The sequence below is a fragment of the Geotrypetes seraphini genome, chromosome 9 (genome assembly GCF_902459505.1).
Source record: "Geotrypetes seraphini chromosome 9, aGeoSer1.1, whole genome shotgun sequence".
Classification (NCBI taxonomy): Eukaryota; Metazoa; Chordata; class Amphibia; order Gymnophiona; family Dermophiidae; genus Geotrypetes; species Geotrypetes seraphini.
Genome location: NC_047092.1, coordinates 187,728,967 through 187,743,114, shown reverse-complemented (window position 1 = coordinate 187,743,114; position 14,148 = coordinate 187,728,967). Strand labels below are relative to the sequence as shown.

General features: G+C 41.7%; 1 protein-coding gene across 4 annotated transcripts in view; it reads left to right on the top strand.

Moving 5' to 3' along the window:
* Window positions 1-14,148, top strand: part of LRCH3 (leucine rich repeats and calponin homology domain containing 3) — a 101,353-nt gene that overhangs the window by 69,629 nt on the left and 17,576 nt on the right. For 2 of the 4 annotated variants that reach the window (XM_033958114.1, XM_033958115.1), the window contains exons 15-19: window positions 321-401; window positions 6,318-6,366; window positions 7,531-7,641; window positions 10,901-10,980; window positions 12,199-12,336. In XM_033958114.1, the coding sequence (XP_033814005.1) occupies window positions 321-401; window positions 6,318-6,366; window positions 7,531-7,641; window positions 10,901-10,980; window positions 12,199-12,336 (459 nt within the window). The remainder of the gene's footprint in view (window positions 1-320; window positions 402-6,317; window positions 6,367-7,530; window positions 7,642-10,900; window positions 10,981-12,198; window positions 12,337-14,148) is intronic. The other 2 variants (XM_033958116.1, XM_033958117.1) reach the window with 1 other exon arrangement.

Sequence of the window (14,148 nt, the reverse complement as noted above, 5' to 3'; positions counted from 1 at the left end):
ATGACATAGGAATGTGTAGTAAAATGTACAAGAGGTAGAGAATAGAATAATAAATGAAAAAGTCTAATTGCAATTGCAGTTTTTAATGTTTAGTTGACACAGGAAGAACACGCTCTGTTAGTCCAGGGTAGTCATAGAAAGGATTCTGGAAGCTGGCCTGGAGAAGATTTCGCCTCTTTCAACAACTTGCAGGACTTGGGAACTGGAGGAGGCATCTTAGGTTTGGGGTTTTTTAATACTGCTGCTGATTCTGCTTGTTTAGTTTCATTTTCTCTTTTCGTTCCTGTCTTTCCTTTCTCCTTTGCTGCTGTCCTCAGCAGAATAGCTTTGAGCCTTCTGTTGTTTTTGAGGTTGACAGTAATACCAACACCATTAAAAGGAAGCCGAAGAGTGAGAGACAGGTGAAGAGCATGTGTGCAATGGTTGTTTTACTGTCTGTTTTGTGCATGATTTTCTGTCCTTTAATATCTTTCTGATGATGATGAGTTCACGGTAGTCATGGGTTGCATGACATAAGAATTGCTGCTGCTGGGTCAGACCAGTGTTTCCATCGTGCCCAGCAGTCTGCTCCCGCGGCAGCCCTTAGGTCAAAGACCAGTGCCCTAACTGAGACTAGCCTTACCTGCGTACGTTCTGGTTCAGCAGGAACTTGTCTAACTTTGTCTTGAATTCCTGGAGGGTGTTTTCCCCTATAACAGACTCCGGAAGAGCATTCCAGTTCTCTACCACTCTCTGGGTGAAGAAGAACTTCCTTACGTTTGTACGAAATCTATCCCTTTTTAACTTTAACCTCTCGTTCTCTCTACCTTGGAGAGGGTGACCAACCTGTCTTTATCTACTAAGTTTATTCCCTCCATTATCTTGAATGTTTTTGATCATTAAGAAATACAGGTTTAAAACACCTTTCACTGCTCATGAGGAGTAGCTCAAGCACTGCTATTGCCCTATGGTTCCCTCAGTTTTGGGGTTTTTGTTTAGGGTTTGGGGTTTTTTTTTTTTGTGGCCCTACAGACCCATAAGTTTATTGTTTGTTTCAGGCTTTTTTGCCTAAACCCATCCTCCCATCGGATTCATTTTTCTTTGCTAAGATGACCTGTGTATTTTATTCGGCACAGCCACACCAGCAAACTATCCAAATATTTTCATCTCCTTGAAGCCCATTTAGGAAGAGGAAACACTTAATTTTAATCCTCACCCAAACTGGGTTACAACAATTAGAAATACTAATAATAACATTTTTTTAAATTATCAGGCCAATATTTAAACACTATGGACGGCATTTAAAGATAATCTGTCTATTCAGTGCCACTTTCTGGATTGTGAGCTATTTGCATATAGGGTGGGCCAAAAGTGCATATGCACTTTACAGGTATTGAACAGGTAAAATACAGATCTGAATGATAATCGAGTAAAAACAAAACAATGTAACTGACACAAAAAGTCACACAAATGTTATTTGTGACCTGTAAAATAAAAAGAAATAATAAATACTGTATAACTCCTTGTGGCCCACCCTGTAGCTATTTGGATGAATATTTTGCTGCCTCTTATCTAGATAATCACTGCTGTCCAGATGACTTGCCACTCCATCCAGTGAAGACTAAATGGTACTGTCTATAGGAATTTTCTAGATAATAGCTGGTGATCGGAATAATTACAAGTTATAAGCGCGATTCCCTTGATTTGGTGTGGTGATAGTAAGAGTTATTCCTAAGATAAGCAGCATAAAATCTGCTTTACTACTTGGGATCTAGCCAGATACTTGGGACCTGTGTTGGCCACTGTTGTAAACAGAATCCTTGGCTTGATGGACCTTCGGTCTGTCAAAGTATGGCAGCTCTTATGTGAGCCAACTATAGGACAGTCGAGCCATTGTGACATCACTGATGAGTTTGGCTCTTAGGAATTGGTGGAATGAGGTATTATGACATCACAATCTCAGCTCTGGAATGTTGTTACTCTTTGGATTCCTGTCAGGTACTTGGGACCTGGGTTGGTCACTGTTGGAAACAGGGTGCTGGGCTTGATGGACCTTTAGTCTTTCCCAGTATGGCAATTCTTATGTTCTTACTTTAGCCCCCAAAATAAGCCTTAAATTGCTAGTTCCTTATGTATTTTTCAAAGTCTGTGTTAAATTGAAAATCATCAAAGGCAATAGTGGGGACAAAAGAGAGATCTTTAGATACAAGTTGGATCTCATATGTGTTTAAAACTCTGTTGTAGGACACGTGTTCTGATTCCCCTTTGTGAAGTTTCTGAGATCCTTTTTTCCAGAAAGAAATAATTATTTCATACATATTTAGGAATGTAAAAGATGACACCATGTTGATAATTTAGCTAGCTCAATTCCAGATAACACATAATATAATTTATCCCAGGACAAGCAGGCAGCATATTCTCAACATGTGGGTGACGTCACCTACGGAGCCCCCTAGTGGACGTTTTCACAAGCAGATTTGCTTGAAGACCTTCAAGCTTGCGAGTGGACTGCATTTCTACACTCAGTGGGAAAGTCTTACCACCGACAGCTGGGTGCTCACCATCATCCGGGAGGTGTACTTTCTTCACTTCTGTCACGTACCCCCGGACCTTCCACCAAGTCTGCCAGGTCTCAGCTACCTCTTCTTCTGCGGGAAGCTCACGCCATCCTTCGCCTCAGGGCGGTCAAGGAGTTTCCTCCGGATCAGTGGAATACAGGGTTTTATTCCCGGTATTTTCTGGTTCCCAAGAAGACGGGAGATCTGTGTCCGATCCTGGACCTCGGGGCTCTGAAAAGGTTTCTGGTCAAGGAAAAGTTCAGAATGCTCACCCTTCCTACGTTGTATCCCCTGATGGACGAGGGGGATTGGCTATGCTCTTTGGACCTCAAGGAGGCTTACACGCACATACCGATTCATCCAGCCTCTCGCCGGTATCTGAGATTTCGGGTGGGGGATCTCCACCTCCAATATCGTGTTCTTCCCTTTGGTCTGGCGGCCTCACCAAGGGTTTTCACGAAATGCCTGGTAATGGTGGCCGCAGCCCTGCGTCTCCGAGGGCTTCAGATGTTTCCCTACCTCGACGACTGGTTGATCAAAGCATCATCCCGCCAGGAGGTTCTGCGAGCGACGAATCTGACAGTTTCGCTCCTTCAGAGTCTCGGCTTCGAGGTGAACTTTCCCAAGTCTCACCTCTGTGTATAATAGTCCTTTTAAGGACGGTAATGGAATTTTATTCCTTGCCATCTTTTAACCTTCTAGCTTATTTTTACATAATTCTAGACCTTTTATACTTTGTTCCCCTTCCTATTGTTTTGATCCCTCTCCCCCCTCTATTTCTCTTCATACAAATTGTATTTCTCCCCCTCTCCATCTTGTATTGGTAAGTTTATGTTCGTCAGTGAGTTTGATTGTTTGTAACACTGTTTGTAATTTGTTTTTAATGTATGTTTTTACTAACTCTCTTTTTATATTATGTAAAACTGCTTTGAATTTTAATAAGGCGGTATATCAAATTTTTAATAAACCTGAAACCTGTCTCAGTCCCTCAAGTTTATCGGAGCGGTCCTGGACACGGTTCGCCACCGCTCCTTCTTGCCCCTGCCTCGTCAGGAGGCCCTTGTTCGTCTGTGCCAGCAGGTGGCCCTCCTGTCCTCGGCCCCGGCTTGGCTCGGCTCCTGAAGGTCCTGCTCGGCCACATGGCTTCTATGGTTCACGTGACTCCGTTTGCCAGACTTCACCTCCGTATACCTCAATGGACTCTGGCGTCCCAATGGAACCAGGATCGGGATCCTGTCTCTCAACTCATTGTCGTGACTCCTTTGTTTAAGCGGTCTCTCCGCTGGTGGATGCTCTCTTCCAATCTTTCCAGAGGTTTTCTGTTTCATGCTCCTCCACAGAAGGTCCCCACGACTGACTCGTCAGCCTATGCTAGGGGAGCATACCTGGAAGGTCTTCGCACTCAGGGTCTTTGGTCCAGTGCCAACCGCCTTTGTCACATCAATCTGCTGGAGCTTCGAGCGGTTTTCTACGCTCTGAAGGCTTTTTGTCACCTGCTTCGTGACTGTGTGGTGCTGGTTCCCACGGACAACCAGGTCGCCATGTATTATATCAACAAACAAGGGGGCACGGGGTCCCTGTCCCTGTGCCAGGAGGCAATGCGGCTCTGGGATTAGGCCATCCGCCGCAACATCTTCCTTCGTGTTGTCTACATTCAGGGTCAGCACAACTGCCTGGCAGACAAGTTGAGCCGCCTTCTGCAGCCTCATGAATGGTCTCTCCATTCCTCGACCCTGCGTCAGGTGTTCGCTTGTTGGGGGACTCTGGAAATCGATTTGTTCGTGTCCCCCCTCAATCACAAGTTGCCCCGTTTCTGCTCCAGGGTTTGCACCCTTCACAGGATCGAGGCGGATGCCTTTCTTCTGGATTGGATGAACCTGTTTCTGTTCACGTTTCCTCCTTTCCCTCTGATTATGAAGACTCTCGTCATGCTCAAGTCCACTCACGCCACCATGATTCTGATAGCTCCTCGGTGGCCCCGACAACCGTGGTTCTCCCTGCTGTTACAACTCAGTTCCAGGGAGCCTCTTCTACTGCCTTTTTTTTCCTTCTCTGCTTACGCAGAGTTGGGGATCTCTGCTTCATCCCAACCTGCAGTTAACAGCTTGGTTCCTCGAGACTTAATGCCCTCGTTACAGTTTTTTCAGTCTGTGCTGGATGGCCTGGAGGCGTCTCGGAAAGAGTCCACTCTCCTCTGAACCCTCTCGAGTAGCGCCATATCCTCCTTTTGATGCGATGCAATCCTTAAGAAGGATATGGCGATACTCGAGAGGGTTCAGAGGAGAGCAACACGTCTGATAAAGGTTTGGAAAACCTTTCATACGCTGAGAGATTGGGAAAACTGGGACTCTCTTCCCTGGAGAAGAGGAGACTTAGAGGGGATATGATAGAGACTTACAACCTACCACAAAAAGAAATAAGACGTTTACCAATAATATAAAATACAGCAATAAAAATCATAACAAACTCAAAAAAATTTGATCATTTGAAAAATGCACACTGGTTACCAATCCCCCCACAGAATAACATTCAAATTAGCTCTACTTGCATTTAAGATCCGTCAGTCAAACCAACCTATTTTTCTCAACAGACTATTGATACCTTATGCCTCTTCAAGAACACTAAGATCCGCAGATCTCAATCTTCTTTAAAAATTATCAATACAGGAAGAGCTGACATTTTCTCAGTAACAGCACCGCAAGCATGGAATCGCCTCCCATCATTCATAAGAGAAGAAGTACGAATAGATAAATTCAAAAGCACTCTTAAAAGTTTCCTTTTTAATGACGCCTTTCAGGAATTAACTTTAGATGTAATTAACCTTTATGAAGCTGCCACCCAACCCTCATTAACCTTTATCGTCTTACTTTCCTATTACAATTGTAGTTCCACTCTCCTTTCCTTTATCTCTAGTAAGTGAGTTTGTCTTAGTACTGTCCATATGTCTTTACCCTAACTTTTAATGGAAATCACTTAGAAATATTTATAAGTGTTTTATCAAATTTTTAATAAAACTTTGACATTTTTGAGCATCGGAGGCTGAGCTGCCTTGCAAGTAAGACTGGCTATAAATCACGGCAAGCTTTTGAGCATTGGGGCCTAGGTTGGCTTTTCTTTCTCCTCATCACCTTCCTGGACACCACCAACCTATCAACGTCGATCTGATTGTTTTTTTGCAGAGACATAGTCTGATGTGACCGTCTCTGGGAAAAGTGACTAAAGTACACGAGCTAAGTCATGATTCTATAAGCAGTCTGTAAAAGAACTTTGCCCTAACAGAATTCATCTGATTTGAACGGCAGCTATGCCTGAATTACTACCCTACTAGTCTGACAAGGGAAAGCAAAGCCAAGACAGGTTCATGATACAGTACTTGTTTCCCCTTCCTACAATGCATATATTTCCCTCACTTTTTCATTATTGGGGCTGAGTTTTAATCGGGTATAGCTGAAAGTAGTTTTTTTGTAGATCACGGTTCCTTTTCTTCCTCTTTCAGGTGTTTATGATCGATTGCATTCATTTTCTTACCCTTTCTGACTTGATATTTTTGTTGTAAATGACTTTAATGTGTTATGATGCCTTTTGTGTGTTTACCAAACTAAATTAAACTTTATACTTAATCCATTTCCCATGGATTTTATTAGAGAGAGGCTATAAGGGCATTCAGAGTAAGAGTATACAATGGTGTTCTCCCTTGCTTCACCACTGCCACTTAGACTTGACTGCTGCTCACACGTCTTGATTTGTAGAGATCCTGTACACTTCTCTGTTTATCTATAGAATGATGACCGACCTGCTCTATCACCAGCTTCACCCACTTCACAAATAGGTAAGAGATGGGGAAAGAGAAGCAGACTGGTGGTTGGAAGGGACTTGCAATCTGTTGCTTTCTTATGCTATTACATGTCATGTGGGACTTGGACGGCATATTAAGTTTGCTGTTCTGAAAACCTACACACTAGCTGCATCCTTTTGTTGAATCCAAGAACCGGTTCCCTTACAGACGTCTTCACCCAGTGTGTATAAGACAGCTGGACACAGAAGCACTAAATTCTAGATATGACCTGAGAAGTGAAATTCACCTTTCAGTAAAGACTCAGTTTTCTAATGTACTGAAAACAATCCGGGCTCTCAGGTTTTATGTTCACCTTCATTTTGGGCTAAATCAGGTCCCAGAAAGGTGATTTATTTCATGCATAACTATTGAATGTGCTGTTCTTCCTTTACTGGGGCACACCATTTCTGTGTAGTGTATAAAGAAAACTGTGGAATCGATGTACTCGATACAATAGTTTATTGAAAAGGGTGTAGGTCAATAAAGCAATTCATAATACACAGTAAGGAAATTGGTCCATGTTTCGGTCAAACATGTAAACCACCAGATTTACATTCAGAACACTGTGTGCGAAAACATATCACCAACTCGGGCAATATTGTGTAGACTAGTGCGATATGAGCTGATCAGAAGCGTATTAGGCAGGAAGGACATGGCTTGATTTTCAGTTGGGCTGACTCAACCATAGGGCCAAACTAGCCAAGCATCAGCTGCAGCTTAAACAAAACAATAAGTCCCAACAACTACACAAATTCAAAGAGCTGTTAGCACAAAATTTAACCTGCATTTGTATAGGATTTTGGCGTAATGATTGCTGAGTTCAATTATCATAATCTTGGAGGGTGGAGGCTGCAGGCTAATGGCATGAAAATCAAGCACCCACTGACCTTGTGTTGGCTGTTTCCAGCCTGTGTTCCTTAGGTAATAGTTCAATAAAATGTCCCAAAGCAAGCACAGGAAGACAGTTTAAGGGTCTCTCTCTGCCCCACGGAAAGGAGGAAATTGGAGGGACTGAATATAAGGAATGTTTGCAAAGTACCTCCCTGTTAGAGCCATTCATTTAGTGAATTGCCATAATAATGTGTCATTTTTTCATTCTTTGATATCCTATTTGGAATGGTTTGCTACTCATTTTTCTCTTCTTGGTTTTTTCCTCAGTCCACCTTTCCCTGCCAAACTCTGGTCTTGCAGCTCCATCATATGGAGGATCCTCCCTTCGACCTGAGAGCTTCCTTTTCCGAGCTGTTGGAAGGGATGAGGGAAAGAAAGGTAGGTGTAAAGCAATGGAGATAACTGAAGAGAAACAAGTTCAGTGGGGGTTTTTACATTGTAAATTAGAGATAGAATAGATGTTTAATATAAATACCACATCTCTCAATTTTATAGATTTGTTTGCACATAAAATTGGTAAAAAAAAATATTTTTACATATTCCAGTTATGAGAAAACCAACAATATGGTCAGATCAGCAAAAACTGAATTTCATAGTCTATTGGAGGGAAAAGAGTAGGAAGAGAGAAAAGCAGGTACAATGCTTGAAGACGAGGGGGAAAATTGAAACGAAAGAATTTTTGTCCAAAGTAGATTTGTTAAGACATCAAGAACAGCAGGTAAGTTGGATTCTGGCTAACTGTAATAAAATCTGCAGGAAAATATCAGAAGAGATTTGAAGCAAGGAAGGAAATCAAAGAGTAGGAGATTAGGATGGGACACGGCGGAATGCTAAAAAGAAATGGTATAAAGTGGAGAAGGCCTTAAATGAACTATTCCTCATCAATGATAGGGAAAGATTCTTTGAATATAAATTGCTGCGGAAATTAAGGATTAGAGCTAACTTTGTTTAGTCAATTGTACTGACTCATATTGATTATTGCAACTCTGTTTATATTGGAGCCAATGGCGGTATAATCAAAAGACTGCAAACTTTGCAGAACACGGCTGCATGTTTGGTGCTATACAGCTCATCAGAATTTGACAGAATTACCCCGTTGTTTTTAAAATTACACTGACTACATGTTAGAGCTTGTGCAAGTTTTTAATTGTTCATGGAAGTGCTCAGTGCAATTTAATTTACTAATAAGGAAGTGTAACATTACTAAGCAATTTTATTTGGCTCTTCATTATTCAGATATGAGGAAAATGTTTTATAAATTGAGTTGGGTTTCTGTGAGGTACTTGTGACTTGGATTGGCCGTTGGCAACCGGATATTGGACTGCATGGACCATTGGTCTCGCCCAGTATGGCTGCTATTATGCGTTAATCTGAGACTATTGAATAACAAACCAAATATTGGCGGGATTCTTTGCCTTCTATGCAAGATTCTGGCCTTCTAGAACTTACCCTTTTAAGAAATTTGTGGAAGATGATTAATGTGGTGATTAGACCAAAAACTGCAGGGCCTGAGAAATTTTGATGCTATGTTTTGTATTGTCCCTAGGAATACCTCGCCTTTTAACATTGGAAGGCACACCGAACCCTAACAGGCCTTTTTTCAAATATGTTCTATTGAGGGATCTGTGGTTCCAGCATGTTCTTCATTTGGCATCACTTTTGCAAAATTCTACTGACTTAAGGAAGGAATTCAGTGTAGCTTTGGATAGGAAATTGGCTCCCAGTCTATTGGCAAATTCCGTTTAAATGTGCTAGTGTGATATTCAAAATTCTGTATGGGGTTTTCCTTTAATTCTTGCAAAACATCTCATTTTAGGAGCGCACAGAAATACAAACTTGGTTTTCCTACTGTTGAGAATTAAAACATTGGCCAATTTTTGCCAAACTTTTTACCTTCTTATTTGCAAAAATTTGGAATGAGCTTCCTTAGAAGATTTCTTTCTCAATAGCAACCTTTCTGAAAGTGCTGAAAACTTACTTATTTCAGAAATTTCTGACAGATTCCTCTACTTTAAAGTTATGATTGTATAAGCCGTGGTCTTACCCAATTTCATCATTTCTTTTGTGAATAATTGTCAACCGAGTTGAGCCCTGTTGCAGGGATGAATCGGTATATAAAACCAAAACTTGGATTGGATTGGAGAGTCATGGGGACGATATTCAAAGAGGTTCTTGCTTCATTGTCTTGCACTGAATGGTGCCACCGAGTATTGGGTTCTGACCATGCGGCACTCACCAAGATCTAGCTAGTTGTTGCTGGGGAAGATACTGATAGAGCTGCTGACCACATAGCCAAAAAGCAGTCCTGACTGCCCACTTCACTATGCTAATATGGCACAGACTATCTTGGTCAGCATTCAATACATTGGTACTTTTGTTGGGTTTTACTTATTTTATTGATCCTTTATGATGGTTTTTTTTTGCTGGTATTGTAATTTTCTTGGTTTATCGGGGAAGCAGAATGAGTCATATTAAACCAGCAAACTAAGTGGTTTCAGGTACTCGCTTACCTTCACTGGTGCTCTGAACCCCTTGTATCTTTAGGTCGGTATCGCCTATCTTCAATATGAGCTCACTTCCTGTCACAAATATATTATTACAGCCTTGTTTTATGATTATTTCAAACTAGGTTATATTGCCCACAAGAAGGGTTCAAGTGGCAGGTTTTTATGAATAAATTAGCTTTATTAAAAATGCTTCATTGTCTACAATTTTCTTTTGATTACTTTGAGTTTACACAGAAGATTCTAATTTACTTTTATGGATGATGGGGCTTTGCTCATGGTCACCAATCTGTGGTATTGAACCTGAAATCCTCCCGGTCCTATGTGTGTTGTGGTGTTCTTGAACTTTGCATGTGATCTGCATGTGGTGGATCTCATGAGCAGTGTGCACAGCACTCCTGTCTGAGAGGTTTTTTTGTTTTTATTCAAAAATAATGCAATTAAAAACAATCTAAGTTATACAATTGTGTGCAAGACAATACATTATCTTATTTCATAACAATGCTAAAAAATTTACATAGTCTATGATACCTAATATATTTCATCCTTCCCATCCCCACTCCTCCTCCCACCCTGGTGAAAAGAAGTGTGCAGGAGATTTATAAAATGTGGGCATAAGATCATATATCAAAGAGATCAATTGGGACTATCGTTTTGTGAGTTATTCAAATTTTCATAAGCATTCCAGATGGTATTATAACTCTGTAACTGATTTCTCCGAAGTGCAGTTATGTATTGAACTTTAACCAATAGTACTGGCAGATCTGGTAAATCTAACTGTTTCCAGGCCGAACAAGTCAACCTGCTGTCATTATCAAATGTGTCCATTTCTGATGTTTTAAGGGCAGGACAAACGGTCCCTTATTCAAAAGACAACATTCCATGGTCTTAGGGATTGGAATGCCTAATACTTCCTCAGTGAAGGAAATTACTTTATCCCAATAGATCTGTGCTTTAGTACAATGCCACCAGATATGTTCAAAAGTGCCTACTTCCATGCATCCTCTCCAACATTTGTCCGATCCTATCGGAGAGTTATTATACATGTAGGCATTGCTTTGTTGGCCCAGAGTGCTACAGCAAATCACCTGGCTCCATCCGTCATATTTGCTCCATTTTGTAACTCCCCATAGACTGCAGAACCCATCGAATCTGCAAGCAACAGAAAGAGGAGGAAGAGGAAGGCACAGAGTTGATGGAACAGCTGCGAAAGGTTTGCTTAATTTATCCTCATTCAATTCTGTTTAGTGATGCCCTTCCCTCTATTGAATAGCCCTGTTTGTTCCCTATAAATAAATGAAGGATGTTTGTCAGGGCTTCTCAACCCTTCTAGTTGTGCTAAATTTTGAGTTTGTTCTATCCTCATGATACACAAACTCGCTACCCAATTCCTCCCATTTCAAAAGATGTTGAGAGTAAGGCTGCCAGGGTTTACCGTGTTGCATGCAGGACTTATAGTTTTGATGTCCCCATTACATTCCCTAGGAAAAGCAAGATATATCCCAGCATACACAGGAGTAAAGTCAGGGCTGGATTAGTGCTGCCCAATTCAGGCAAAAAAATTTCGATTAGATTCAGCCTATTGAATTGGTTTTTCAATTTGATTTTCCTGCCCAATTGGGTGTTTTTGTTTTTTTTAAACATCCTGGTGGGTTTATTTTATAGCCTCTTCACCCCCTTTGCCTTCTCCTAACCATACTGGCGCTGTGGTGTAAACAAAATAAACAAAAAAGACTTTTCCTCTCTCTGTTAAATCCTAGCTCACGTTTGCGGTCTCAGGGTACACGTTTCAAATATGACATATTGTAATCACAAAATAGAAAATGAAATTAGTTTTTCTACCTTTTGTTGTCTGATCGTTATTCAAATCTTGTTGGTCTCAGGCTCTGGTTGTCTTCTGATAACTTGCTTGCCAGGGTCTCCTTCTTTCTCTGTGCTAACCATCCATCTGCCATCCCTGTCCTCCCCTTCCGTTTCCCTTCCCTTCCCTCTAAAGCAGGTGCGGCTGCGGCCGGCCAGCAAGAGCAGTGCTGCCGTTCCTGCTTTAGGTGGCGAGGGGGGAAGGTCAGCTGAATCGGGAAGCCGATTTTTTTTGTTTTGTTTTGTTTTGGACCGATTTGAATCGTGAATCGGGCAGCACTAGGCTGGATCAACCCTGTCCTGCAAAAGCTACTGCCATCCTAGGATAACTAGCCTTAAGTTTGTACCTGAGGCAATAGAGGATGAAATTACTTTTTCTCTTCCTCTCGTTACACCATAACTTGAGCTTTTGCTTAAAACTGGCTTTCGCAGAGATGAATCATTGCCCAAGCAGCAGAAGTTAGCATGGGAACATTCAGAAGGAAAAGACTTGTTTTATTACAGGCAGAAATGATTTTCTAAGGGCAATTTCATCTTCTGTATTTAACCTTTTTTTCGCTTTATTTGCTAGAATATTGAGATGCGGTTAAAAGTGTCTTTACCCAATGACCTTGGAGCAGCTTTGACTGATGGCGTGGTTCTGTGTCACTTAGCGAATCACGTGAGGCCTCGATCTGTCTCCAGTATTCATGTGCCATCACCTGCTGTCGTGAGTACAACTCCTTAGTTCATTTTATGGTATGGTTTCCAAATAAGATGCGTTTTATTTTTTTTCAGAAGATTTTCATTAAATTAGTCCAACAAAGAAATGAAATTGAGCTAAAGATGCTGTAGGGCCAGCAGTGAAGTGCGCTGGCTGAATAGCAAAGTTAGAACTGTCCAGAGTCAGCCCTAAGAGAGAAGGCAGCAAATGTACCACAACATCTATTTTTTCATCGTTAATATTCATGGAACCCTTTTCTGCCTCTAGTAAATGCAGTGTTGAATTTTTGCTCCATATCTCGTAAGGTTCTATGAATATTTGTGGATCAGCTTTTCTTTTTGCTCCAGGAGGGAAAATCAAGTTACCTGTAGCAGATGTTCTCTCTCGACAGCAGGATACAAGTCCTAGTAGCACAGCTCTACAGATTTGTCCCCATGGAATCTGATTTCAAGTGGACGATGAACACTGCCATATTTCTGACCCATAAGAATCAAACCTGCCTGGGCATAAGCAAAGGAAACCAATTTGTGTACGTTTGTTGATGACAGCCTCCACCCTGTTAGGTCAAAACTAACAAAAATGTAAATGGACTTTCTAAGAGCTTTAGTCCAGGCCAAATATAAGAGCAAGGCTCTCTAACAGACCAATGTGTGCAGTTCACTTTCGCCTTTGGGGGTAGGAGGCCTTGGAAAGAATGTAGGCAGGATGATGGAAATCCGACAGTACCTTAGAAAGAAATTTACAATAAGTGCACAGAAGGAATGTTACCAAGATTTGTAATAGAGTGGATACCCCAGAGGGAGTGGAAAAAATGAAAAATGATCTGCAAAAGTTGGCTTAATGTTTGGCAACTAAAATTCAGTGCAAAGAAGTGCAGAGTAGAAATCTGAAGGAGATGTATGTGCTGGGAGAATGGGAGAGGAACCTTGGGGTCATAGTGTCTGAGGATATGAAGGCAACAAGGCAATGACTGTAGCCTGAAGGACACTAGGCTGTGTAGAGAGAGGCGTAACCTGCAGAAGAAAGGAGGTGTTGATGCCCCTGTACAGGTCATTGGTGAGGCCCCACTTGGGTTCAGCTGTGGAGACCGTATCTGGCTAACGATATAAGAACTTGAAGCAGTCCAGAGGAAGGCAATGAAAAGGGTAGGGAATCTGCGTAAAAGATGTCCAAGAAGATAATTGAAAAGCTGAACATGTATACTTTAGAGGAGAGCTGGGGCATGGGTGATAAGAGAAGGGAAATTGGTAAATCTAGAGGACATCAATTGAGGTTGAGGAGTGGTAGACTTAAGAGTAATGTTGGGAAATTCTGCCTGGAAATGGTGGAGAGAAAAATGGTGACGGAATTCCAAAAAGCATTTGGTGAACACAAAAGATCTGGGCAGATTTTCAGGGTCTGATTCCCACAATTGAGATGGTTTGGATAGGCAGGAGTGAGCTTCAAAGGCAACTAGCAGTTGGAACCTAAGGACAGTATCAGGTGGACTTTTAATCATGAAATTGTAATGCAAGTGATTACTGGGCCATTCAGCTCATTAGTATTACTCTTCTATAGCACTACCAGACGTACACAGAGAGGAAGACGGCTGAGGGGAGATACGATTGCAGTCTACAAAATCCCGTGTCAGTTGCGCTTTGACGAAAACTCCAGTGGATGGGGCCTGTGTCCAGAAAAGGAACCTTTTGGGTCTATCTGCCGCCATTTACTATGTAACTTTGTTGTGATAGACTGGTTTTGTGAGGTGGCGGCTGTTTGGAAAACCTCTCATAGCTCAGAAAAACAAGCGGTCTGTGTCGGTGCCATCCGTTATCGCCC